The 27,070-nt window shown below is 46.5% G+C and overlaps 1 protein-coding gene across 1 annotated transcript in view; it reads right to left on the bottom strand.

Moving 5' to 3' along the window:
- Positions 1–22,190, bottom strand: part of MMEL1 (membrane metalloendopeptidase like 1) — a gene marked incomplete at both ends in the record, with an annotated part of 42,976 nt that extends 20,786 nt beyond the window's left edge. The window contains 2 exon segments of the mRNA XM_081215971.1: positions 21,552–21,717; positions 22,059–22,190. Coding sequence (XP_081072097.1) covers positions 21,552–21,717; positions 22,059–22,190 — 298 coding nt within the window.
- Positions 22,191–27,070: the final 4,880 nt, after the last annotated feature.

Raw genomic sequence — 27,070 nt, 5'->3', positions numbered from 1 at the left:
CAAAACAAAACAAAAAACAAAACAAAACAAAACAACAACAACAACAAAAAACTCCTGGAACTAATAAAAGACTATAGTAGGTGGCAGGATACAAAATTAATATACAAGTCGCTTTCTTATATATTAGCAATGAACAACTGGAATTTGAAATTATTAAAGCAATACTGTTTACAATAGCACCTAAAAAATGAAAAAGTTAGGTAAAAATCTAACAAAATATGTACAGGACCTATATGTGGAAAACTATAAAACACTGATGAAAAAAATCAAATATGTAAAGAAATGGAAAGATATTCCGTGTTCACGGACTGGAAGACAGTATTATTAAGATGTTGATTCTCTTAACTTGATCTACAGATTCAAAATAATTCCAATCAAAATACCAGCAAGTTATTTTGTATTTATTGATCAACTGATTCTGAAGTTTGTATGGAAAGGCTCAAGTAGCTAGAACAGAAAACAACAATGAAGAAGAATGAAGTTGGAGAGACACATGACTGGATTTCAAGACTTACGATAAGGCTACAAGTAATCAAGATGGCATACTATTGGCAAAAGAAGAGACACATAGATCAATGCAACAGAATAGACAGCCCAGAAATGGATCCACACAAATACAGTCAACTGACCTTTGACAGAGGAGCAAAGGAAATTCGATGGAGAAAGCATAGCCATTCAATAAATTTTCCAAAAGGAAAATTGGACATTCAAATACAAAAAGAAACCAAAAAAAAATTAGACACAGGTCTTATGCCTTACACAAAAATTAACTCAAAATAAACCACAGACATAAATATAATATGCACAACTGTAAAACTTCTTGAAGAAGACAGGAGAAAAGCTACATGACTTTGGGTTTGGTGATGACTTTTAAAATACGACACAAATAGCATGATCCATGAAAGAAAAAATCGACAAGTGAGACTTCATTAAAGTGAAAATTTCTGCTCTGTGAAAGTCTTGTTAAGAAAATGAAAAAAGAGCCACAAACTGAGAGAAAATATTTGCAAATACATATCTGATGAAACACTGGTCTCCAAAAAATACAAGGAACTCTTAAAACTCAAAAATAAGATAACATAATCCCAGTTAAAAAATGGGCAAAAGATATGAAGACACCTCACCAAAGAAAATACACAGTTGAAAAGTAAACATATGAAAAGATGCTTAACATAATTTTTCATTAGGAAATTGTAAATTAAAACAGCAGTGAGATACCATGACATGCCTATTTGAACGGACAAAATAAAAAACTGATGATGTCAACTGGCAGAGCCCTGGGAACTCACTCATTGCTGGTGGGAATGAAAAACGGTACAGTTGGAACCGTTTGTTGTCTTGGAAGACAGTTTGTCAGTCTCTTCAAAAACCAAACACTGTCTTACGATATGATCCAGCAACTCCATTCCTAGGTGTCTAGCCAACTGACTTGAAACCTTATGTCTACACAAAAACCTGAATGTGAATGTTTATAGCAGACTTATTTATAACTTCAAAAAAACCAAAAACCAAAAAACAAAAAACTGGAAGCAACCATGATGTCCTTCAATAGGATTATGAATAAACTGTATTACATTTATTGAATGGAATTATTATTCAGCAATAAAAAGAAAAAAGCTTTCAAGCCACAAAAAGACATGGATGAATCTTTTTTTTTTGAATGAAAAGGTAGTTTAATGTCAAGAATATATATCAATAGATTGAAATCACCACATTTTATTTCTTTCATCTGTCTCTTTAAAAAATGGATAAGTACTTATATTGATCTCTCTTGTACTAGGCACTGTCCTAAGTCATTTCCATATTTACTCCTTTAAACCTTCTATTATCCCTGGGGAAAGGTTTATTTTGTTTCCATTTCTTAGGTAAGACTCTAATCCCCAGGAAAGTAAAGTAACATTTGCAAGTTTTTGTGGATGGTCAGTGATGGGACCAGTACAGGAACATCCAAAGTCTGTGCTTGGAAACAGTGCGCCATGTTGACACACATTACACACGAAAGGAAAGGAACCATGCACTTACAATACAGATTAAATCTCACATTACAGGTTAAAGGAAAGGAACCATGCACTTACATTACAGATTAATACCCACATAACAGGTTAAAGGAAAAAGAAACATGTGCTTCTCTCAAAAGTTGTAAAGAAAGCATATCTATTTCTAAATATATTTCCCAATTTCTTTTGCTTGTTTTCTGACCTTTGTAGTGCATTTTGCCATGAGGAAAATTTTAATTCTTATATAATTAAATGTATCCTTTTTTCTTTTATCTTAGAAAGGTATTCCTCATGAATAATTTACTTCCAGTCTCCCAGGTTTCTGATACTTTTACAGTTTCATTATTTTTTTACTTTTAACTAGTTACTATATCTAGAATTCATTAATGATAGCCATATTTTACCACTTTTTTTTTTTCCTTCCTTGTGGTACACGGGCCTCTCACTGTCGTGGCCTCTCCCGTTGCGGAGCACAGGCTCCGGACACGCAGGCTCAGCGGCCATGGCTCACAGGCCCAGCTGCTCCGCGGCATGTAGGATCTTCCGAGACCGGGGCACGAACCCGTGTCCCCTGCATCGGCAGGCAGACTCTCAACCACAGCGCCACCAGGGAAGCCCCCACTTTTATTTATTTAGTTTTTAAATTTATTAAAAAAAATTTTTTTTTGGGGGGGGCTATGCGGGCCTCTCACTGTTGTGGCCTCCCGTTGCGGAGCACAGGCTCTGGACGTGCAGGCTCAGCGGCCATGGCTCACGGGCCCAGCCGCTCCACGGCATGTGAGATCCTCCTGGACCGGGGCACGAACCCGTGTCCCCTGCATCGGCAGGTGGACTCTCAACCACTGCACCATCAGGGAAGCCCCCCCACTTTTATTGAATAAGTTTTCCTACTGATCCAAAATGTACCTTTTATTTTAATCTCAATTCCCTTATGCTCTTGCAGCTAATTTTTTAAAAACATCTTTATTAGAGTATAATTGCTTTACAGTAGTGTGTCAGTTTCTGCTTTATAACAAAGTGAATCAGTAATACATATACATATGTCCCCATATCTCTTCCCTCTTGCATCTCCCTCCCTCCCACCCTCCCTATCCCACCCCTCTAGGTGGTCACAAAGCACCGAGCTGATCTCCCTGTGCTATGCGGCTGCTTCCCACTATCTATTTTACGTTTGGTAGTGTATATATGTCCATGCCACTCTCTCACTTTGTCCCAGCTTACCCTTCACCCTCCACGTATCCTCAAGTCCATTCTCTGGTAGGTCTGCATATTTATTCCCATCTTGCCCGTAGGTTCTTCTGACCATTTTCTTTCTTTCTTTTTTTTTTAAGAATCCATATATATGTGTTAGCATACGGTATTTGTTTTTCTCTTTCTGACTTACTTCACTCTGTATGACAGACTCTAGGTCCATCCACCTCACTACAAATAACTCAGTTTCGTTCCTTTTTATGGCTGAGTAATATGTCATTGTATATGTATGCCACATCTTCTTTACCCATTCATCTGTTGATGGACACTTAGGTTGCTTCCATGTCCTGGCTATTGTAAATAGAGCTGCAGTGAACATTTTGGTACATGACTCTTTTTGAATTATGGTTTTCTCAGGGTATATGCTCAGTAGTGGGATTGCTGGGTCGTATGGTAGTTCCATTTTTAGTTTTTAAGGAACCTCCATACTGTTCTCCATAGTGGCTGTATCAATTTACATTCCCACCAACAGAGCAAGAGGGTTCCCTTTTCTCCACACCCTCTCCAGCATTTATTGTTTGTAGATTTTTTGATGATGGCCATTCTGACTGGTGTGCGATGATATCTCATTGTAGTTTTGATTTGCATTTCTTTAATGATTAATGATGTTGAGCATTCTTTCATGTGTTTGTTGGCAATCTGTATATCTTCTTTGGAGAAATGTCTATTTAGGTCTTCTGCCCATTTTTGGATTGGGTTGTTTGTTTTTTTGATATTGAGCTGCATGAGTTGCTTGTATGTTTTGGAGATTAATCCTTTGTCAGTTGCTTCATCTGCAAATATTTTCTCCCATTCTGAGGGTTGTGTTTTCGTCTTGTTTATGGTTTCCTTTGCTGTGCAAAAGCTTTGAAGTTTCATTAGGTCCCATTTGTTTATTTTTGTTTTTATTTCCATTTCTCTAGGAGGTGGGTCAAAAAGGATCTTGCTGCGATTTATGTCATAGAGGTGTTCTGCCTATGTTTTCCTCTAAGAGTTTGATGGTGTCTGGACTTACATTTAGGTCTTTAACCCATTTTGAGTTTATTTTTGTGTATGGTGTTAGGGAGTGTTGTAATTTCATTCTTTTACATGTAGGAGTCCAGTTTTCCCAGCACCACTTATTGAAGAGACTATCTTTTCTCCACTGTATATTCTTGCCTCCTTTATCAAAGATAAGTTGACCATATGTGCATGGGTTTATCTCTGGGCTTTCTATCTAGTTCCATTGATCTATATTTCTGTTTTTGTGCCAGTACCATACTGTCTTGATTACTGTAGCTTTGTAGTATACTCTGAAGTCCAGGAGCCTGATTCCTCCAGCACCGTTTGTCTTTCTCAAGATTGCTTTGGCTATTCGGGGTCTTTTGTGTTTCCATACAAATTGTGAATTTTTTGTTCTAGTTCTCTGAAAAATGCCATGGGTAGTTTGATAGGGATTGCATTGAGTCTGTAGATTGCTTTGGGTAGTATAGTCATTTTCACAGTGTTTATTCTTCCAATCCAAGAACATGTTATATCTCTCCATCTACTTGTATCATCTTTATTTTTTCATCAGTGTCATAATTTTCTGCATACAGGTATTTTGTCTCCTTAGGTAGGTTTATTCTTAGATATTTTATTCTTTTTGTTGCAATGGTAAATGGGAGTGTTTTCTTAATTTTACTTTCGGATTTTTCATCATTAGTGTATAGGAATGACAGAGATTTCTGTGCATTAATTTTGTATCCTGCTACTTTACCAAATTCATTGATTAGCTCTAGGAGTTTTCTGGTGGCATCTTAAGGATTCTCTATGTATAGTATCATTAGTATCATGTCATCTGCAAACAGTGACAGTTTTACTTCTTCTTTTCTGATTTGGATTCCTTTTATTTCTTTTTTTTTCTCTGATTGCTGTGGCTAAAACTTCCAAAACTATGTTGAATAATAGTGGTGAGAGTGGGCAAACTTGTCTTGTTCCTGATCTTAGTGGAAATGGTTTCAGTTTTTCACCATTGAGGACGATGTTGGCTGTGGGTTTGTCATATATGGCCTTTATTATGTTGAGGAAAGTTCCCTCTATGCCTACTTTCTGCAGGGTTTTCATCATAAATGGGTGTTGAATTTTGTCGAAAGCTTGCTCTGCATCTATTGAGATGATCATATGGTTTTTCTCCTTCAATTTGTTAATATGGTGTATCACGTTGATTGATTTGCATATATTGAAGAATCCTTGCATTCCTGGGATAAACCCCACTTGATCATAGTGTATGATCCTTTTAATGTGTGTTGGATTCTGTTTGCTAGTATTCTGTTGAGGATTCTTGCATCTATATTCATCAGTGATATTGGTCTGTAGTTTTCTTTCTTTGTGACATCTTTGTCTGGCTTTGGTATCAGAGTGATGGTGGCCTCATAGAATGAGTTTGGGAGTGTTCTTCCCTCTGCTATATTTTGGAAGAGTTTGAGAAGGATAGGTGTTAGCTCTTCTCTAAATGTTTGATAGAATTTGCCTGTGAAGCCATCTGGTCCTGGGCTTTTGTTTGTTGGAAGATTTTTAATCACAGTTTCAATTTCAGAGTTTGTGAATGGTCTGTTCATATTTTCTATTTCTTCCTGGTTCAGTCTCAGAAGGTTCTGCATTTCTAAGAATTTGTCCATTTCTTCCAGTTTGTCCATTTTATTGGCATATAGTTGCTTGTAGCAATCTCTCATGATCCTTTGTATTTCTGCAGTGTCAGTTGTTACTTCTCCTTTTTCATTACTAATTGTATTGATTTGAGTCTTCTCCCTTTTTTTCTTGATAAGTCTGGCTAATGGTTTGTCAATTTTGTTTATCTTCTCAAAGAACCAGCTTTTAGTTTTATTGATCTTTGCTCTCATTTCCTCCATTTCTTTTTCATTTATTTCTGATCTGATCTTTATGATTTCTTTCCTTCTGCTAACTTTGGGGTTTTTTTTGTTCTTCTTTCTCTAATTGCTTTAGGTGTAAGGTTAGGTTGTTTATTTGAGATGTTTCTTGTTTCTTAAGGTAGGCTTGTATAGCTATAAACTTCCCTCTTAGAACTGCTTTTGCTGTATCCCATAGGTTTTGGGTCGTTGTGTGTTCATTGTCATTTGTTTCTAGGTATTTTTTGATTTTCCCTTTGATTTCTTCAGTGATCTCTTGGTTATTTAGTAGTGTATTGTTTAGCCTCCATGTGTTTGTATTTTTTATAGATTTTTTCCTGTAATTGATATCTAGTCTCATAGTGTTGTGGTCCGAAAAGATACTTGATACGATTTCAATTTTGTTAAATTTACCAAAGCTTGATTTGTGACCCAAGATATGATCTCTCCTGGAGAATGTTCCATGAGCACTTGAGAAGAAAGTGTATTCTGTTGTTTTGGGATGGAATGTCCTATAAATGTCAATTAAGTCCATCTTGTTTAATGTATCATTTAAATCTTGTGTTTCCTTATTTATTTTCATTTTGGATGATCTGTCCATTGGTGAAAGTGGGGTGTTAAAGTCCCCTACTATGATTGTGTTACTGTTGATTTCCCCTTTTATGGCTGTTAGTATTTGCCTTATGTATTGAGGTGCTCCTATGTTGGGTGCATAAAAATTTACAATTGTTATATCTTCTTGGATTGATCTCTTGATCATTATGTAGTGTCCTTCTTTGTCTCTTGTAATAGTCTTTGTTTTAACCTCTATTTTGTCTGATATGAGAAGTGCTACTCCAGCTTTCTTTTGATTTCCATTTGCATAAAATATCTTTTTCCATCCTCTCACTTTCAGTCTGTATGTGTCCCTAGGTATGAAGTGGGTTTCTTGTAGACAGCATATATACAGGTCTTGTTTTTGTATCCATTCAGCCAGTCTATGTCTTTTGGTTGGAGCATTTAATCCATTTACATTTAATGTGATTATCAATATGTATGTTCCTATTACCATTTTCTTAATTGTTTTGGGTTTATTATTGTAGATCTTTTCCTTCTCTTGTGTTTCCTGCCTAGAGAAGTTCCTTTAACATTTGTTGTAAAGCTGGTTTGGTGGTGCTGTATTCTCTTAGCTTTTGCTTGTCTGTAAAGCTTTTAATTTCTCCATCAAATCTGAATGAGATCCTTGCTGGGTAGAATAATCTTGGTTGTAGGTTTTTCTCTTTCATCACTTTAAATATGTCCTGCCATTCCCTTCTGGCTTGCAGAGTTTCTGCTGAAAGATCAGCTGTGAACCTTATGGGGATTCCCTTATGTGTTACTTGTTGTTTTTCCCTTGCTGCTTTTAATATTTTTTCTTTGTATTTAATTTTTGATAGTTTGATTAGTATGTGTCTTGGCATGTTTCCCCTTGGATTTATCCTGTATGGGACGCTCTGTGCTTCCTGGACTTGATTAACTATTTCCTTTCCCATATTAGGGAAGTTTTCAACTATAATCTCTTCAAATATTTTCTCAGTCCCTTTCTTTTTCTCTTCTTCTTCTGGGACACCTATAATTCCAATGTTGGTGCATTTAATATTGTCCCAGAGGTCTCTGAGGCTGTCCTCAATTCTTTTCATTCTTTTTTCTTTATTCTGCTCTGAAGTAGTTATTTCCACTATTTTATCTTCCAGGTCACTTATCCATTCTTCTGCCTCAGTTATTCTGCTATTGATCTCTTCTAGAGAATTTTAAATTTCATTTATTGTGTTGTTCATCTCTGTTTGTTTGCTCTTTAGTTCTTCTAGGTCCTTGCTAAATGTTTCTTGTATTTTCTCTGTTCTATTTCCAAGATTTTGGATCATCTTTACTATCATTATTTTGAATTCTTTTTCAGGTAGACTGCCTACTTCCTCTTCATTTGTTTGGTCTGGTGGGTTTTTGCCTTGCTCCTTCATCCACTTTGTGTTTCTCTGTCTTCTCATTTTGCTTAACGTACTGTGTTTTGGGTCTCCTTTTCATAGGCTGCAGGTTCGTAGTTTCTGTTGTTTTTGGTGTCTGTCCCCATTGCTAAGGTTTGTTCAGTGTGTTGTGTAGGCTTCCTGGTGGAGGGTACTAGTGCCTGTGTTCTGGTGGATGAGGCTGGATGTTGTCTTTCTGGTGGTAAGTCCACGTCTGGTGGTGTGTTTTGGGGTGTCTGTGGCCTTATTATGATTTCAGGCAGCCTCTGTGCTAATGGATGAGGTTGTGTTCCTGTCTTGCTAGTTGTTTGGCATAGGGTGTCCTGCACTGTAGCTTGCTGGTCTTTGAGTGGAGCTGGGTCTTGGTGTTGAGATGGAGATCTCTGGGAGATTTTCACCGTTTGATATTACGTGGAGCTGGGGGGCCTCTTGTGGAGCAGTGTCCTGAACTTGGCTCTCCCACCTCAGTGGCACAGCCCTGACACCTGGCTGGAGCAGCAAGAGCCTGTCCTCCACATGACTCAGAATAAAAGGGAGAAAAGAAAGAAAGAAAGAAAGAAAGAAGAAGATAAAATAAAATAAAGTAAAATAAAATAAAGTTATTAAAATAAAAAAATAATTATTATGAAAAAAATTTTTTTAAGTAATAAAAAAAATGGACAGACAGAACCCTAGGACAAATGGTAAAATCAAAGCTATACAGACAAAATCACACAGAGTAGCATACACATACACACTCAAAAAAGAGAAAAAGTGAAAAAAAATAATTTATCGTTGCTCCCAAAATCCACCTCCTCAATTTGGGATGATTCATTGTCTATTCAGGTATTCCACAGATGCAGGGTACATCAAGTTGACTGTGGAGATTTAACTCGCTTCTCCTGAGGCTGCTGGGAAAATTTCCCTTTCTCTTCTTTGTTCGCACAGCTCCTGGGGTTCAGCTTTGGATTTGGACCTGCCTCTGCGTGTAGGTCGCCTGAGGGCACCTGTTCTTCACTCAGACAGGACGGGGTTAAAGGAGCAGCTGATTCGGGGGCTCTGGCTCACTCAGGCCAGGGGGAGGGAGGGGCACGGAGGCGGGGCAAGCCTGTGACAGCAGAGGCCCGCTTGACATTGCACCAGCCTGAGTCCTGTGGCTTGCATCTAATTTTAAGATGCTTCCTATTCCACTAGTTGTTTTGTCTATCTTTTGCACCACCCTAGTCTCGAAGCTCCACCACTGCTCCTCAGGCCAGGTCCCATGGGAGGCCGACATGGATGAATCTTAAGTGTATATTGCTAAGTGAAAGAAGCCAGGTTGAAAAACTACGCACGCTGATTCCAATTATATGACAGTCTGGGAAAACAAAAATTCAGAGAGAGTAAACAATGATTGCCAGGAGTTTGGTGGGGGATGTGATGCAGGGGTGGTGCTGGTGGGTGTGAAGAGGTGAAGCACAGGAATAGTTAGAGTAGTGAAATTATTCTAATACTCAATGGTGAATACAATACATTAGGCACTTGCCAAAACCCACAGAACTTTATAACACAAACAGTAAACCTTAATGTATGCAAATTTTACAAGAACATTTAGGAGGTCAGGGAATCCCAGGGTGAAATGCAGCATGAGAATCTAAATATTTCACAGTGTGTGCAGTAACCTCACTAAAAAGCAGTAGAGGCACAAGGTGCTGAGCTAAGTCAATTTGAAAATGAGTAGAAAAACTGTAAAACTGAAGGCAAAGGAGCTGTATGTAGTGCTGTGCTCTAGTTGATAAAGTTGTTCCCCAGGGGAATACAGGTTAACAATTCTGAAACCACCATACATGTATGTTGGAATTGAATAAGTAGGCAAATGGCTAGTAGAAGGCCAGGCATGTTACTGCTACTAGGGTAGTTACTGATAAGCAAGGGAGGAGGTAGAATGATCCATGTGGTCATGGATTAGAGGTGGAGACATCAGTATAAACTCACAGTTAGCTTATAGACACAGATGGATACATACACAAATATTTATAGATCATCAGCTGAGAGTGACCAGAAGTAAAAACAACCCAAAAGCAATGAGCAAATAGGCACCCAGATCTTGGTTTCTAACACCATTGTCCAAAAAAAAAAGAACCAGTGATCCTTGGAGAAATGATTGATTCTGTAATTGGGGCAAGAAGTATACAAGGTGAACCTGGAACATCTTTTAGTGTCACAAAGTAAGAAAGTGTTACCTTCCCCGCCAAACGCCAAACACACAATGATTGGGTATGTTGAAGGGGCACAGAAGCCAACTGACAGAGCTCCCAATGGCCAAAGTTGGATCTATTTGAGCAACAAAATGAAGTAGTATTGGATTATAACTCAAAGTATAAAATAAATATCCATGAGTCCATACTGACAAATTGTGGTTTTAAATTGTTGAATAAATAAAAAATGGGGGGTGGTGGTGTAATAGACAAGTCTTCCAAACAGAAGAATTCCAAATAGATTACATAGATACTCCACCTTTAAGGATGTGTAGTATAACTCCCCACCCCTTAAGTGTGGTCTGCATGTGCTGCCTTCCTTCCAAAGAGGACAGTGTGGAAAGAGAGGGGACAAAGGTACCTATACAGTGCAAAAAGCTGACAAACACTACCTCAAGCCATGTGATCAAGGTTGACATCAACGTGGTAAGTCACTGAAATTATGTCCCCTTGGTCTGTAGGCTTCCTCCCCAAAACATCACCCCAGTCTGAACATCAGACAAATGAGAGACATCCTACAAAATACCTGGCCAGTCCTCCTAAAAACTGTCAAGATCATAAAAATCAAGGGAAGGCTGAGAAACCATCACAGCCAAGAGTCCAAGGAGATTTGCCAACTAAATCATGTGGGGTTCTGGGACAGAAAAGGACATGAGGGGAAAACTGAGGAAATATGAATAAAGCATGGACTGGGTTAATAGTAATATATAAACATTGGTTCATTACTTGTGACAGATGTATCACACTTATGTGATATAAGATGTGGTATGAAGTATATGGGAATTGTGTACTCTCTTTGCAATAATTCTGTAAATCTAAAGCTGTTTTTATTTATTTATTTAATTGTGGCTGCGTTGGGTCTTCGTTGCTGCATGCAGGCTTTCTCTAGTTGCGATGAGTGGGGGCTACTCTTCGTTGTGGTGCATGGGCTTCTCATTGCAGTGGCTGCTGCCCTTGTTGTGGGCTTAAGTAGTTGTAGCGCGAGGGCTCTAGAGCACAGGCTCAGTAGTTGTGGTGCATGGGCTTAGCTGCTCCATGGCATGTGGGATCTTCCCGGAGCAGGGCTCGAACCCATGTCCCCTGCACTGGCAGGTGGATTCTTAACCATTGCACCACCAGGGAAGTCCTAAAGCTGTTTTAAAATTTAGAAAAGTTGGACTTCCCTGGTGGTCCAGTGGTTAAGACTCCATGCTTCTTCCAATGCAAGGGGCATGGGTTTAATCCCTGGTCAGGGAACTAAGATCCCACATGCCATGTGGCATGGCCAAAAAAAAAAAAAAAAAGAAAAAGAAAAAGAAATTTAGAAAAATTACTTTGAAACAACATGAGCAGGGGATCTGAGATCTGTCGAACCATATTAAATAGCTTAACATCTATGTAGCTAGAGCCCCACAGGAGAATGGTATGAGTCAGCAATCTCTGAAGAGATAATGGCTAATAATTTTTCAAAATTGATGAAAGACATAAGCCTATAGATCCAAGAAGGGCAGTATATCCCAAGCAGGATGAATACAAAGAAAACCATGCTCGTAGCAGCATCAAGTCAAACTGCTGAGAACTACAGAGAATGAGATATTCATAAAAACAGTCAGAGGAGAAAAAAGACATTAATTCATGGGAGCTACAAGAAGAGTGACGGCTGGCTTCTCATCACAAACAATGGTGATCAGAAGACGATGGAACAAACTCTTGAATGGATGCTTGAAGAAAACAAACTAACTACCAACTTAGAATTCTATATCCAGCAAAAATATAGTTAAAAAGTGAAAGTGAAATAAAGACATTTCAGGCAAAAGCTGAGAGAATTTTTCTCCATTACACAGCACTCACTACAACACATAACTAAAGAAAGTCTTCCCATAGAAAGAGCAGGTAACCAGTTGGGAGTCCAGGTTGGTGGGAAGGAATAATGAGCAGGACCAGAAAGGGGAGCACAGGGTAAACGGGGTGAATGAAGCATTGTGGGAACCCAAACAGCGCATCTGATTGATCTGCTTCCAGTCTAGTCAGACAAAACCAGAACAAACACCCAACACTGGGGAGGTAAGTTCATGCCTTCTCCATGCTTATGTCCCCCTCCCATTTCCTCCACTGCATTCCCAGCACAGTCTGCCATAACCTTCTGGTTGGGGGAAATTCCTGGGGTAAGTTCATCTGATGCTACAGCTCAAGAGTTTCCTGAGGATGCAGTGGGCTCTTGAGAAAACATTTCCAAAACTGAATGAGACGAGATCACCATGTTTGTGCACTTTGCCTTTAACTTACACCACCTCATTTGTGAGGGTCACCACCTCCATTTTTCTGATGAGAAAACTGACAGGCCTGTGGGGTGATGCACCCATGGCCGGTCACTAGCGACTGGTGGAGGTTGGACTTCCAGCACCCATATTCTCATTCAAAATCTGTTCTTCTGAGCAAGAGAAGAGGCAAACAGCAAGGCCTTTGACACAAAAGCTGAATAGAAATGAAATCTTCCTCTAATGCTAAAATAGGATCAACAGGAGACACAGCAAACAGACCCCAAACAGGGATATTTCCCCCCTTCATGAGTCCAGAAGGGAGTAGACTTCCTTGTACCCAGTTGACATGTGTCTACTCTTGTTCTTTTTTATATTTGCTTGTATAACTTCTGTAATATGCCAACTATTTTCACATAGACTCTCTACATTAAAAAACAAACCTGACATTTTCTTTGAAAGGTCTGTTCTCCTAAAGGTTGGCCTTGATGTGGACAATTTGTTTCCTCTTTCTGTCTGTCTCCTCTTCCTGTCTCTGTCTCTGTCTCTCCCTCCCTAACAAAAGAGGGCTACAAAGAACTTTATTGGGTGGAAAATAACCGTCCTCCCTGGAGAATGTATCATCACAGGCTGGTTGTCATGCAGCTGTGCGGTGTGAGCTTACATGACCCTGTGGTCAAGGAAACCACAAGGTGAGAAATTAAATATAGGCTGGTAGCATTCCCGGGTGCCTGATGGAAACAAACACACATATTGTCTGGAGGTAAACTTAGCCCAAGTAACAAAGGATTCTCGCAGATAAAGCCAATTTGAACATGGACTGAGGTTTATGAGAAGGCCAGATTCCATGAGTGAGAAACAGCAAACAGCAGGACTAGAACCCCAAGGATTCATATTTTAGGATTATCTGACCCATAGCATGTGGAAGCTGGCATCACAGGCCCCAAACCTCAATGTCTCTCTGCATCTGTGCCTTTGCACATGCCATTGTAGTTGCTTTCCCTGAAGGGGCAGAGAATATCTCCTCTCTCTCTTCACTGTGGGTTTGCCCCTGTGGCTTTGGTAATAGAACGAGGTGGAAATAGTGTACTCCAGCTCAGAGCCTAGGCCCTAAGTGTGTTTCCACTTGTCCCCGTGAGCTTCTGTATGGAGAGGGACATGCTTGCTGGTCCTTGTAGGAGGACGAAATTCATGGAACAGCTGCCCCAGCTGAGGATGACCTACATTAGCTGAGCCCTGCAGCCTACTGATGGATGTGTGTCATGATAAACAAGTGTTGTTTTAAACCCCTAAGTATTGGGGTGATTTGTTAGGCAGCAGTGGCTAGCTGATGCAGAAATAACCCAAGTATGTTTGAATCATTGAAAGAAATAAAAATTAAAAACAAGGGCAAAGAAAACATTGAAAAAATCAATTTGTAAAAGAATCACTTGGAAACTCTAGAAATAAAAAACATGAAATTGTTGAAAATAATTTTTTTTTTTAGAAAAAATCCAAAATGGATGGGTTAAGTGGCAGATACAACAGAGCTGAAGAGAGATTTAGCGAATTTGAATGTAGTTCTAAAGAATTTACCCAGAATGTGGGCAAAATCAAAGAGATGGAAACTTTTCTCTAAAAGATATGGAAGATAGAGTGAGAAAAATTGAGTGCATATGTAATCAGAATTTTAGGAGAAAATAAAGATAATGTGGGACACACAATATTAAAAAGACAGTGGCTACAAGTTTCCAAAATTAATAAATGTCATTAATGCTCGGATCCAAGAATCACAACAGATGCAAAGCAGAATAAATAAAAAGAGCTTCATAGTTAGACACCTCATGGTAAAAATGCACAGTACCAGGGAGAAAACAGCTCAGAGGGGAAAAAGTTCATCTGACAAGAAGGCCAATTAGATTGAACCAGATTTCTGAACAGCAGCAATGGAAGTCAGAGACAGTGAAAGTAAATCTTCAAGATATTGAGAACGTAACTAAGCCCAGATTTGTGTAACCAGTTAAACTATCACTGAAGGATAACTACTAAATAAAGTCATTTTCAAGTAAACAAAAATGAAGGTTTACAGTTGAAAGAGTATTTTTTTTTTTTAAAGAAGATGTTGGGGGGTAGGAGTTTATTAACTTATTTATTTATTTTTGCTGTGTTCAGTCTTCGTTTCTGTGCCAGGGCTTTCTCTAGTTGCGGCAAGTGGGGGCCACTCTTCATCGCGGTGCGCGGGCCTCTCACTATCGCGGCCTCTTTTGTTGCGGAGCACAGGCTCCAAATGTGCCGGCTCAGTAGTTGTGGCTCACGGGCCTAGTTGCTCCGCGGCATGTGGGATCCTCCCAGACCAGGGCTCAAACCCGTGTCCCCTGCATTAGCAGGCAGATTCTCAACCACTGCGCCACCAGGGAGGCCCCTGAAAGAGTATTTTAAAGCTGTGCTCCCCAGATCTGCCTGATCACAAGAAAGGCCTAACATGCTGGTTACAGTACAGATTCGGAGGTCTTACCCTATAAGATTTCTTGGTTCTGCCCAGGTTGAGTCCTGTTATGGACTAAATTTTGTATCTCCCCCCCCCCACCCCACCGTTCCTATGTTGAAGTCCTAAGCCCCAATGTGACTGCATTTGGTGTTGCCACCTGTGAGGAGGTGATGAAGGTTAAATAAGGTCATAAGGGTGGGGCCCTGATCCAGTAGGGCTGGTGCCTTATAAGAAGAGGAAGAGACACCAGAACTTGCTCTGTCCACCACATGAGGACACAGTGAGCAGGTGGCTGTCTGTAAGTCAAGAAGAGAGTCCTCACCAGGAACTGAATTGGCTGATAGCCTGATCTCGGACTTCTAGGCTCCAGAACTAGGGGAAAATAGATTTCCGTTGCTTAAGTCATCCTGACTTTATGGTATTTTGTTATGGTGGCCCAAGCAGATGGAGACAGGGTCCAAGGTCTGGATTTTTAACAATTGCCCCAGGTTACTCTGATTATCAAGCAAGTTCAACAAATGCTGTGTCCTAATCAGCGTTTCCCAAACTTAGCGCAGATGAGTTACCTGGGGATGAAATGCAGATCCTAATCCAGTAGGCCTGGGATGGGCCCTGAGTTTCTGAATTTCTAACAAGTTCTCAGGGGAGGCCAACACCACTGGTCCATGGACACACTTTGTGTAGGAGTCTCCGAAAGCATGTACTTCAGAAAGAAGGAAAATGATTTCATAAGGGCTACCTGAGAAGTAGGAAGAATGATGAGCAAAGAAACTGATAAGGGACTTCCCTGGTGCCGCAGTGGTTAAGAATCCTCCTGCCATTGCAGGGGACATGTGTTCGACACCTTGTCCGGGAAGTTCCCACATGCCGTGGAGCAACTAAGCCCATGCGCCACAACTACTCAGCCTGTGCTCTAGAGCCTGTGAGCCACAACTACTGAGCCCATGTGCCACAACTACTGAAGCCCGTGCACCTAGAGCCCGAGCTCTGAAACAAGAGAAGCCACTGCAATGAGAAGTCCGTGCACCACAACGAAGAGAAGCCCCTGCTCACCACAGCTAGAGAAAGCCCACACGCAGCAACGAAGACCCAACAATGAAGACCCAACGCAGCCAAAAGTAAATTAAAAAAAAAAAAGAAACTGATAAGGACTTGGGAAAATCGGAATTAAATTGAGTATATTAGAGAATGTTGCCTGTGTTCAGTAAATAAAAAATAAGATAGAAACCACGGACTTACCCACAATAACATGTGATCAGGGTGGAGGATGAGTTAAACTGTTCTAAATGCTTGTATTGTTTGGAAGAAATATGAAGATATTGACTAGCTGAATACTTTAAGTTAAATATGCATATAAAATTTAAGGTATATTACTTCTGCTTTCCACTTACGACATCAAAAGCCAACTAGAGTATCATTCCCTTTGTAATAACAGGAAAAATCCAGATAGTCTACAGAAATCAGAGCTTTTCTGGAGCTCATCTAGGACCTGAGGTAAGAGGGTGAGCAGGAAAACAGAGTGACACATCCCACCAAGCAGAACTGAGAACTCTGACAGGACGTAGGAGTAAGAGACAGTCACCACACAAGTGGGTAAGAAGAAATCAGCTAACATTTTAATGAAGTCTTGAAGGCCAAGTGTGAGTTAGCTTGTCAGTGGGAACAGCTGGAGCCTCAGCACAGGGGGATTTTGCACTCATTCACCAGTTATTTCCATGGATCCTTACCAGGTGCCAATGAGAAAAACTGGGGCAGGTCTCAGAAGACCGGAGAGTCCCCCTCAGTGGCACGGGCATGCAGGAGGTTATCTGCTTCTGCTGAGGTACCAGCAGGAGGCGTCTCCTGCTTGCCTGGACCCTCCTCTTGTAGGAAGCAAGAGCTTTAAACCACCGAGGGGAGGGTAAACCCTCTCACTCCCCTGGACCAGATGAAAACCTACTGGCCCGGAGGAGCGTCAGATCTAAAACTCCTCTGCTCATGGGAGAGGCACAGGAGACCCCTGTGGGCCCAGGACCCCAGACTGACACCACGCTGAGGTCTGCTGCCACGAGGAGAGGGGCAGGGGACTCAGGCATCAGGCAAAGTGTGATGGACGTGCGGATCGGGGCAGGGATACTGAGACAGCCCCACTCCAAGACTGAGACGGGGCCAGGACACCAGAGATCCCCCACCCCAGCATGAGCCAAGCACTGAAAAGCAAGGGCAACCTACCATCTGTGGAGGGGCAGAGGCATGGAGAGAACCCCTCTGTGTTGCACACGTCCAGGGACTGCTGAGATCTGAGGCTGGAGCAGGAACAATGGGGAACCTCTGGCCCCCCAGGCCCATTTCTCTAAGCACAGGTAATCACTGCTCACAGCGAGAGAAAGGTGAAGTCTGTGGTGCACCGAGGGTGACAAAAGTGAAAACAAAACCCCAAATCAGCTGACTCCTGACTAGATGGATTCAATCTCTCACACTAACAGACTGACAGAATAACTGTGCTTGTTTCTGGGTGCAAATGCTGTTTACCTCAGTCTCTGCTCTTTCTCTGGATGTTTAGCATTCAGTAAAAATGTATGACACACACACACACACACACACAGAGGCAAGAAAAAACAATCCATTGCCATGAGATAAAGTAATCAATAGAACTAGGCTCAGAGATAGCTCAGATACTGGCATTATCAGAGAAGGACTGCAAAATAACTATGGTTAATATGTTAATATGTTTCCATCTAATGCAAAAGGTGGATAACATGCATGAACAGACAAATTTCAACAAAGAGATGGAAACTATAAAAAAGAGGGAAATGGAAATATCAGAAAGAAAAAGCATGATATTAGAGATGAAGAATTACTTTGACTGGCTGACCAGCACCCTGGATACTGCTGAGGAAAGAACCAGTGAAACTGAAGACTAATTAGGGTCAAACTCTTCAAACTGTATCACAAAGAGTAAAAGAATGAACAAAATCTGAACAGGGCACCCAAATACTGTGGGATAATATCAAACCATGCCACAGATATGTATATAGAGTCTGAGAGAGAGAGAGAAGAGAGAGAGAGAGAGAGAGAGGAAAAGTGGCAGGAGAGAAATGAAACTCCTTAAACAAGATAGCTATTAATGATAAGAAAACAAAGTAATAACAAGGAAAGGAAATGTAATCCAACTATTCTTCATAGCTCAGCTGTGAAAAATACTCAGTAGAACTATTGTAATGATGCATATGGATTTATCCAAAAGCAATGATGTACCTATACTGGGACAGTGGAAGCCTGGGTGGCTTAAGGAGCTAAATCTGCCTCCCATTCGGGATGTCAATAACAATATGGATAGGGAATCAATGACAAATCTAATATTTTATTATTAAATCTGATCATAAACAGCATGACAGACATTTTTCTAAGTGTTATTGATGTATTAATCATTGAACCCTCCAGTAAGCCTCTATGTTATGTTCCATTTTACAGATAAGGAAACTGAGGCACAGAGGTGTGAAGAAAACCTTCCAAGGTCACACAGCTGGGATGTGGGGGGCTGGCAAGCCCAACCAGGCTGTCAGATTCAGGAGCCTGGGTATGAACCACAGCCTTACGATGCCTCCCTGTGATCTAACGCTGACAATAAAGAGAGAAGGGTCCAAAGAGGAGGCTTAGACACCCCAGTCCAGGGCTTGGCAATATTTTTCTGTAAAAGGCCAGACAACGTATGTTTTAGCCTTTGTGAGCCATATACAGACTCTGTCTCACCGACTCAACTTAGCGCTTGTAGCCTGAAAACACCCACGGACAATACATAAGTGAGTAGACACAGCTGTGTTCCAATAAAGCTTTATTTACAAAAACAGGCAGTGGGCCAGATTTGGCCCACAGGCCATAGTTTGCAGACCTCTGCACTAGACAATGAATATGGCTCTTTCTGAGGAGCAGAATTCCAGGAGGCAGGATTGTGGGTGAGGGATTGTATTTCCCACTCAAAGTTTTATTTAAAAAAACACTCAATTTTCTGAAAAAGGTTTATGTATAACTTTTGAAATAAATATTAAAACCAAAAATCTAAGGTAACCATTAAAAGGATTAGAAATATAAAACTTTCAAGATAGTTGCAGGAAAACAGAGTGAAAAATAATAGATCAATCCAAAAGAAGGCAAGGAAAGAGAAAGAAGAGGCATCAGAAACACAAAAGAACACAACAGAAAAAAATCGTACATTTCTGTGTGAATACACATAGACTAAATCCTCCAGGTACAAGATGGAGACAAAATCCAGCTGTACACGGTTCCAAAAGACACACCTAAAGCTAAAGAGACAAAGTCTCAAAGAAAAAGGATGGAAAAAATAGAGAACAAATGCTAATTCATATCAGACAAAACAGAATTTAAAACAAAACATATTAAGGCAAAAGGCACTGTTAAGATATAAAGGGGCGCTACATAATCATACAGAGTGAAGATACACTGATTCTAAATTTGCATCCACATAATAATGTGGCTTTTTTTTTTTTTTTTGGCCACGTCCCCAGCAGTGAGAGCATGGAGTCCTAACCACTGGACAGCCAGGGAATTCCCATAGTTTAACCTTAAAACACACAAATTAATACTTGGCATAACTACAAAGAAAATTGATAGTTCTCCAGGGCAAGATTTTAGCACACACATCTTTCAAGAATTGAAAGGTCAACAAAATGGAAAAAAACAAACATACAGACGATTTGATTGACCTAATGGATGCATCTAAACCTCTGTATGTATCTCCACTTTCACTTAAGGGTGATTGTGTGTACTGCACGTGCACATGTGGATTATTTATAAAACTGACTGTGTATTAGCCCTAAAGCAAGCCTCAGTAAATACCAAAGAATCAATATCACATAAACCACAGTTGCTGACAACAGTGCAATTAAATTAGAAACCAATTTAAAAAGGTAACTAAGAAAAAGTCTCCAAGCATCTAGAAATTTTAAAAAGAGAGATTTCTAAATAACTCATAAATCAATTAAAAAAACCCCACAAAACCATAGTGGATGAGAAAGTCTTTAGAAATAAATAATAATGCAGCATTTAAACTCTTCCACGGGCTCCATCAGGACCTGAGGCCGAGATCGGCTTGGGTCATTTCGGGGTGGTAGGGGCACAGAGTCCTGCCTGAGGGGCCCTGGCAGAGACCCCACTTGTATTTAGGGGACCACGAGGAGGAGGCAGGCTGGGCAGGGAGGGTCCCTGCTGTCAGGCTGGTACCACCTCGATGAGGACTGGCGTGGGGTGGGGGGTCAGCCCTGTCCCCTGGAAGCCTCTCAACCAGGTGTTTGCAGCCCAGTAGTCCTGAACAGAGGTTCCCTGGGGTCTGGGCTCTCCAGGGCTCTCCGAGCAGTGAGTGGTCCCTCCCCACGGCCCGTGCCCATGGAGATGGAGAGTCCATCGACCCTGCCAGGAGACCCGGAGGGGCCAGAGACGGCAGCAGCTGGCAGGGTCCGGCCAGGCTCCTGGTCAGGTGGGAGGAGCCCTGGGCAGGGCCCGCCCAGCACATCTGTGGGCAGCACCCGCATCTGGTTCTCAGAAGCAGCCTTGACCAGTGATGGATGGATGGTCCCACCACAGCACAGGTGGCTCTGGCCAGTGAGGGAATATTCTAGTAGCAAAGCCTGTGCTGCCCTACTATTGGGGCCGTGGAGAGGGCTTCTCCTGCAGATCCTCCTGAGTCCTGAGCCCGCCACACCGCCCCCCGTCCACCCGCCCACCTGCAGGAGGAACCAACTGCACCGCCCAGCTGCGCCCGAGGCTGTGCCTGCCGGGAGTAAGTTGCCTCTGGGATTTGACCCGGGCCACCTGGTGCCCAGGTGCAGGCAGGCGAGCACCTCCCCCCGCCCCCGCAGTGCCTCCAGACCCAAGGCGGGAACAGTCCAGGCTCCTCCACGTTGGCCTTGGGGAGACGGGGGAGGGACTATGAGTGGGGGTGCTCCTGCAGGGTGGCCCTGGCATCCCCATCTCCCTAGGACCCCGGCCTGGCCCCCACCCACCATTGTGCAAAAAGCAGAGCCTGGGAAGCCACGAGGCCCCGGGGACCCAGGCCTTCAGGAGGCCGCGAGGGGGTTCCCAGCAGGTTCTCTGCAGGGGCGGCAGGCGAGCCCCGCTGGCTGGAGGGATGCTGTGCCGCGGGTCCCCAGCGCTGGAGCGCGGGCTCCTGCTGCTGGGCCGGCCGGGAACTGCAGCGCCCTGTGCGGCAGGGGAGGGGAGGGGGTCGCGCAGACGCGGCGTGGGTGGGGGGAACCGCTCTGCAGCATCTCGGGAGTCCCGCAGGGGCCCGCCAGCCCAGAGCCGGCAGAACCAGCCTTGTGCCAGCCGGCGCCTGGGTAGAGCCTTCTGGAAGGGCCCCGGCCCCCGCAGGTCAGTGCCCCTTCTCTCCAGGCTGCAGCACAGCCCGGCAGCCCCCGGGGCCCCGAGCAGACCCCACCTGCCCGCTCGATGGCTGGCTTATCCAGGTGAGCGGGCACATAGACATTGCCGAGGCCACGTGGGGAAGAGGCGGTGAGCAGGGTGTCGGTGTCGGGCCCGAGGGGAGGGTGTGCCCTCACTCACCTCTTCTGTCGGCATAGAGGAGGCCCAAGGCGACCTGGGCGCCGGTCACCAGAAGCAGCCGCAGCAGCCGCCGCCCTCCCTCCAGGAAGCCTCGGTGCTCCTGCCCTGCGCGGCCGGCGACCTCCACCGTCCCCACCGGGCTCTCGGGCTTTCTCACTGCAAGTCTCTAGACGGGGAAAGCGCACAGCTGAGAAGCCCAAGACCAAGGCCAGGGCCGGCGTCCACCCAGCCTGGGGCGCCAGGGCCCGGAGGACGGGGTGTGGAGCTCCTGAGGCCCTGCCTGAGGCTGGCGGGTGCTCAGTCCCTCTCTCCATCCCAAGGCCACAGCCGGCCTGTGCCTGAGGGCTTTCCTCTCTCTCTCCCCGGGCCAGAGTCTGAGTGCCGGGGGTGGGGCAGGACTGGCCTGCTGGCCCTGGTGGCCGTCCCTTCTGGAGGGAGTCCCCTCCAAGCTTGTTCTCTGGCTGGGGCTGGTCCGGGGCCGCTCTGCTCACAGCTTGTGCTGGGCACGCGGGACCCAGAGGCCCAGCTCCCAGGCTTGTCAAGGGGCTTCTGCAGTGGAGCCTGCCTGGGGTTCTTGTGCTGAGAAGCTGTGGGCCTGGGTGCATCAGGGAGCTGTGGGCCTGGGTGCATCAGGGACATGCTCTGGGAGGTGGCTTGGCCCACTGGGCTCCCTGCCCACTGTTCCTGCCTGGGGCCCAAGGGGCAAGGGGGAGGCGAGAATGACTGGAATCTACGCAGCGGTGACCACGGAGGCCACGACGGGCCCCGGCAGGGCAGCTCCAGGAGTCACCTGGCTGGCGCGCAGTTCCTGCCGTCTCCCCACACTGTCACTACAGAAGGGACGCCTTCTCCAGCCAGCCAGGCGGTGACAGCCGGGCGGTGAGCAGTGGTGGAAAACACCCAGGGCTGCTGCTGTGTGCAGGAGAGGGTGTGCTGCTCCGGTCAGGTGGGGACAGCGGACCAAGGGCTGCACGTGCTCCCTGGTGCGTGTGAGTGAGCATGTGTGCCCGTACAGGTGTGCACATGCTCCTGGGTGTATGTGTGTGTGCTCATGTGCATGCCTCTGTTGCTGGCACACAGAGCCCTGACCCAGAAATGTGCCCGGGCCCTGGGAGAGAGCTGGCTGCCCTGCCGAGCTCCAGTCCTCACACAAGCTCACACTCGGAGCCCAGCCCCGCCCCAGGACAGAGGACAGACCCTGTCCCACCCGCCCGCGGGCAGGTAAGCGCAGCCCGGAGATCGCCCAGGGCTGGGTTAGCTGTTCTCACCTGCCAACACCTGTCCCGACTCACTGAGGGGTGGGGGGGTTGGGTTTCTCAACCTCTGGCATCACCTGTCACGTGACCCAACCAGAGAGGAGAAGCCAGGCCCGCTCTGATCTCAGGAGCCCCCTCGGCCCCCATCACCTCTCTCTGCACTTCCCATCCCGGATCCCCACCTGAGCCCCTCGCCCCCTGGAAGTCCATGCTCAAGGTCACCTCAGCTAGGCCTTCTCCGGGTCCGGCCCCCACCTGCTCCCAGACCTGACCTGCTTCACCACCTCACCGACGGTTCAGCCTCTACGGCCCTTATTTCTAGTTCTGTTGCCCACCCCCCACCGGGAACATCGGTGCCGGGGGCAGGGGGCTCCTTCTGCCTGGTCCCCAGGACCTAGACGGGTGCCCACGACCTTGGAGGCGTCCATCGACGACTGTCGAATGAATGAATGGCTGGGCCTGAGCCTCGCCTGGCACGTGTGGCTCTGGGGTCCCCAGTATCTTCTTTCTCTGATCAGAACTAGAGTCCCCTCATCACTCAGTTAATCCACTTCACTCTGCCCTGCTAACTTCCGGGGTGCTGGTCTGCCTGCCCCACGGCCTGGGAAATGGGCCGGTGCTTGGAGAGTGTTCCCCCGGCCGCACTGCCCAGGAAAGCTGGCCCGGCTCACCTGCGGGTCACTCAGAAAGGTTGCTACCCACAGGCAGGTCTCGGAAGGCTGGGTCGGGAGGGCTCCCAGGGGTGGGGCTGTGAGAGGCCAGGCCAGTGATGCGGGCATGGGTTCTCTGGAGGCCTGGACCGCCCCCTGCTCACAGCTGGCAGGTTCCATCCCGGTTTGGTGTGGGGGGAGGGGACACGAGGCTCCCTGCTGAGCGGTGTCCCTCGGAGGCTGAGGGCCCCACCTCCTGCCCCTCCTCCCTCCCTCCCTTCGGAGTCCGAAGGGGCCGCAAGGCTCCTGGGAAGGAAGGCCAGACCCCTCTCCTCACCCTGCCCACCTTGCCCGAGAGAGGTCGCAACCAGAGAAGCACCCTGGCCGTGGGGTCCTTTCCCTTCCATCCCCAGTGAGGCTGGTGGGTTCTGGGGGTCTTGCTGGGGTGTCAGGGGAGGAGACGTCCCTGCTCATCATGATGGGGGCGGTCCCCACCCAGAGACACCCACATTCAGCTGGTGTGGGGCTCGGCTGCCTCTCCACCCCTGGGGGGGTCTCGAGGCTCAGACCCTAACCCCTAGGAGGCAGGCGGCCCTGGCTGGGGGACAGGAGGGGCCCTCCGGGCTTCGCAGAGGCACCCCAGTGCTTCAGAGCGTTAGGCGGGCGCCCCTGGCCCAGGGGTGGGGGCCGGGTTGGGGGGCTCTGCGTGGACTAGGCCCCAGTCAGGAGCCAGATTTCCCTTCTTTGGGCCCAACTCGGTCATCAGCATGGTTCTGCCTCCGTTTCAGAGGACGGAGGGATCCTCCCAGGCCCCTGGGACTCTGTAAGGGTGTCCAAGGCCAGGGGCCAGGCCACAGAGCCAGGGGTCTGGGGGTAAACAGCCGCTTATGCCACCCCCTCACCAGAAGGCCCGCACTGGGTCTCGGAATATTCCAGTCCACGTTCAGGTGGCCTCTTACGTTGGCCCCCTCCCTGGGAGGAGGGCAGTGCTTCAGGGGCTCAGATCCAGAACCCAACCCTGACCCCCAGGCAAGGCTCTCCTCAGTCCGCTGGCTGCCCTGGCAGCCCTCCACTCCCCCGAACAAACCCAGCCAGAGCGAGGGGCTGGCAGCCTGGCCTGGAAGCTGTCTGGGCTGCTGGCCTGAATGAGGATGAGGTCAAGGTCAGGGGACTGAGAAGCTGCAACTGCCCTTCCTGGGAGCCAGAGATGGGTCAGGGTCCAGCCTGCCAGCTAGAGACTCCTTCCCAGAGTGTGGCGGCCCTGGGGACCCACGCTTGATGCAGTGCAGCCAGAGCGGTCCCCATCCCTGCCAGAGGCTGCTTGGATGCAGAGGCTGGCAGGTCCCCGGAGCTCAGCTGCGCTTTCCCACCCACACTGCCATGTTCTGGGTCCTCCCTGTCTGTAGCTCCATCAGTGAAAGATAGAAACTTTGAGGGAGCAAGGAGCCTGGGGTCCTGGGTCGGCCTCCTAGCAGGCACTGCGCTGAGGCCAGCAGGTTCTGGGGGGAACCAAGCCTAGCAGTGCTGGCTCCCTTCCAAGAGAAGCTGGGAAGCGTGGCAGGGGAGTCCACAGGCCAAGGAGCTACAGACTCCCAGCCCCAGCCAGATCCCTAGACAGACAGCGACCCAGCTGCTCAGGACACCTCCACCAGGTGGATTTTAGTCCTTTCTCCTAGGTGAGCTCAGGGGCCAGTGCGGGCTCCCTGCCCACCCCTCCCTGTCTCTCAGGCAGTAGATGCGGGATGTGGAGGTCCGAGGCCCAGCCTCAGCTCTGGGGTCCAAGAAGGTAGCCCCCCATGAGGGTAGGGGGTGGGCATCCCTTCCTTCATCAGTCCTGGGACCATGGAAGGCAGGGAGTAGCCTCTGTTCCTGGGGCTACCCTCAGACCCTGTAGGCGCCTGCCCTTTACTGCTGGGTCCAGTCCTTCCCTGCCCCATGCTCTCGGGCTGGGTGGTCTGGGGTAGGTCCTGTCCTCTGCAGGAAGCCCAGCATCCCTTAGCAGGCGTGTTTCTCAGCCTCAGCACGACGGGAACTGGACCTCTCCTGGCCCTGCCCGTGTACGCTGCAGGCAGGCACGAGGTGCCCCGCTTGGAGAAGACCTCCAGGCTGGAAGAGGTTAAATAGTTTTGAGGCAGTTGGAGAGCTGGGATGAGAGCCGGGCCTCTGGGAGCCCCCGCACCCCCTCCCTGCCCGCTGCGTCCTGAAGCCAGGCCTTGGGCCTCCTGGGCAGAAGGGAAGGGGCCAGGGTGGTCTGACTGTGCCCCAGGGCTCCATCACTGAGTGCCCAACCCAGCCCCAATAGCTGGAACATCGGTCCCCTCCCCTACAAGGTTTGCCACGGAGTCAGAGAAGACAGATGTGCAGTGCCTGGCCCAACAATGTGGTTGGAAACCAGCTGGGGGCGGGAGGGGCCCGTGCCGAGGGCCGGGTTGCCTGTCTTGGAGCTCGGCTGCTACTTCCGTGACCCTAGAGTTATTTTACCCCCGTAACTAACTGTTCTTTATATTAAATTCTCACTATTTGAATCACTGGGTGTGGTTTCTGTCTCCTGAGCGAACCCTGATGACACATAAATTGGCGCTAGGAGCGGCCCCAGGTGGTGCCTCCAGAGATGGGGTTTGGGGACTGGCCTGGTTGTGCCCTTGGGCCTGAGGCCATGGGAGATGTGACTTGTGGCACGTGGTGGCTTTGGGAGTGACCGAGCTGCCACCGAGCTCGGCTGTGATGCTGAATCTGGGCCTCGGGAGCGGAGGGCTGCCCCCACTGTTGACGGAATGACAGCAGCTGCGAGGTCCCTGGTGCCCCGGACCTTCGCGAGCTCAGGTCTGCACTCGGCTCCAGCCACAGCCCTGAGAGTCCCTCATTTCTCACCAGCACAGGGCTGATGTGGCTAAAAGTCAAACACAACATTTGATCCTGTGAGTAGCACAATCCCAGCAGTGTTGGTGCCTTCACAGCCTCACCAAGTTTCTTACGAGAAAGTTCGGGCACTGATCGGGAAGGAATGGGACCCTGAAACGAGGAATGGGATGTCTGGTTGGGCTCAGATAAAGCCGAGAACCTTGAACCCCCAGGGCCCTCTGAACCCCTCCAGTGTCTGAGGAGATGAGCCTTTCTTCACTTTATTTATTTATTTATTATTTATTTCTGCCGTGTTGGGTCTTCGTTTCTGCGCGAGGGCTTTCTCTAGTTGTGGCAAGCGGGGGCCACTCTTCATCGCGGTGCGCGGGCCTCTTACTGTCGCGGCCTCTCTTGTTGCGGAGCACAGGCTCCAGACGTGCAGGCTCAGTAGTTGTGGCTCACGGGCCTAGTTGCTCCGCGGCATGTGGGATCTTCCCAGACCAGGGCTCGAACCCGTGTCCCCTGCATTGGCAGGCAGCTTCTCAAGCACTGCACCACCAGGGAAGCCCGAGCCCTTCTTCACTATAAACCCTGCGAGAACCTCACGTGGATCAGGTGCCTAGAAAGAGGATCCTCATTCTACTCAACCCCCCAGCCCCTGTTGACCCCAGACCCATAAGTAGGGTCCAATCTCAGCACACTCAGGGTGGGGGAAAGTAAGACATCTTTCCCACAAGGAAATAGCATATCCACCCAGAGAATTTCAAGATGT

This window comes from Mesoplodon bidens (assembly GCF_964165515.1).
Source record: "Mesoplodon bidens genome assembly, chromosome: 2".
Classification (NCBI taxonomy): Eukaryota; Metazoa; Chordata; class Mammalia; order Artiodactyla; family Ziphiidae; genus Mesoplodon; species Mesoplodon bidens.
The sequence above is the reverse complement of the archived record's forward strand: the minus strand, read 5'-3'. Positions and strand labels throughout refer to the sequence as shown.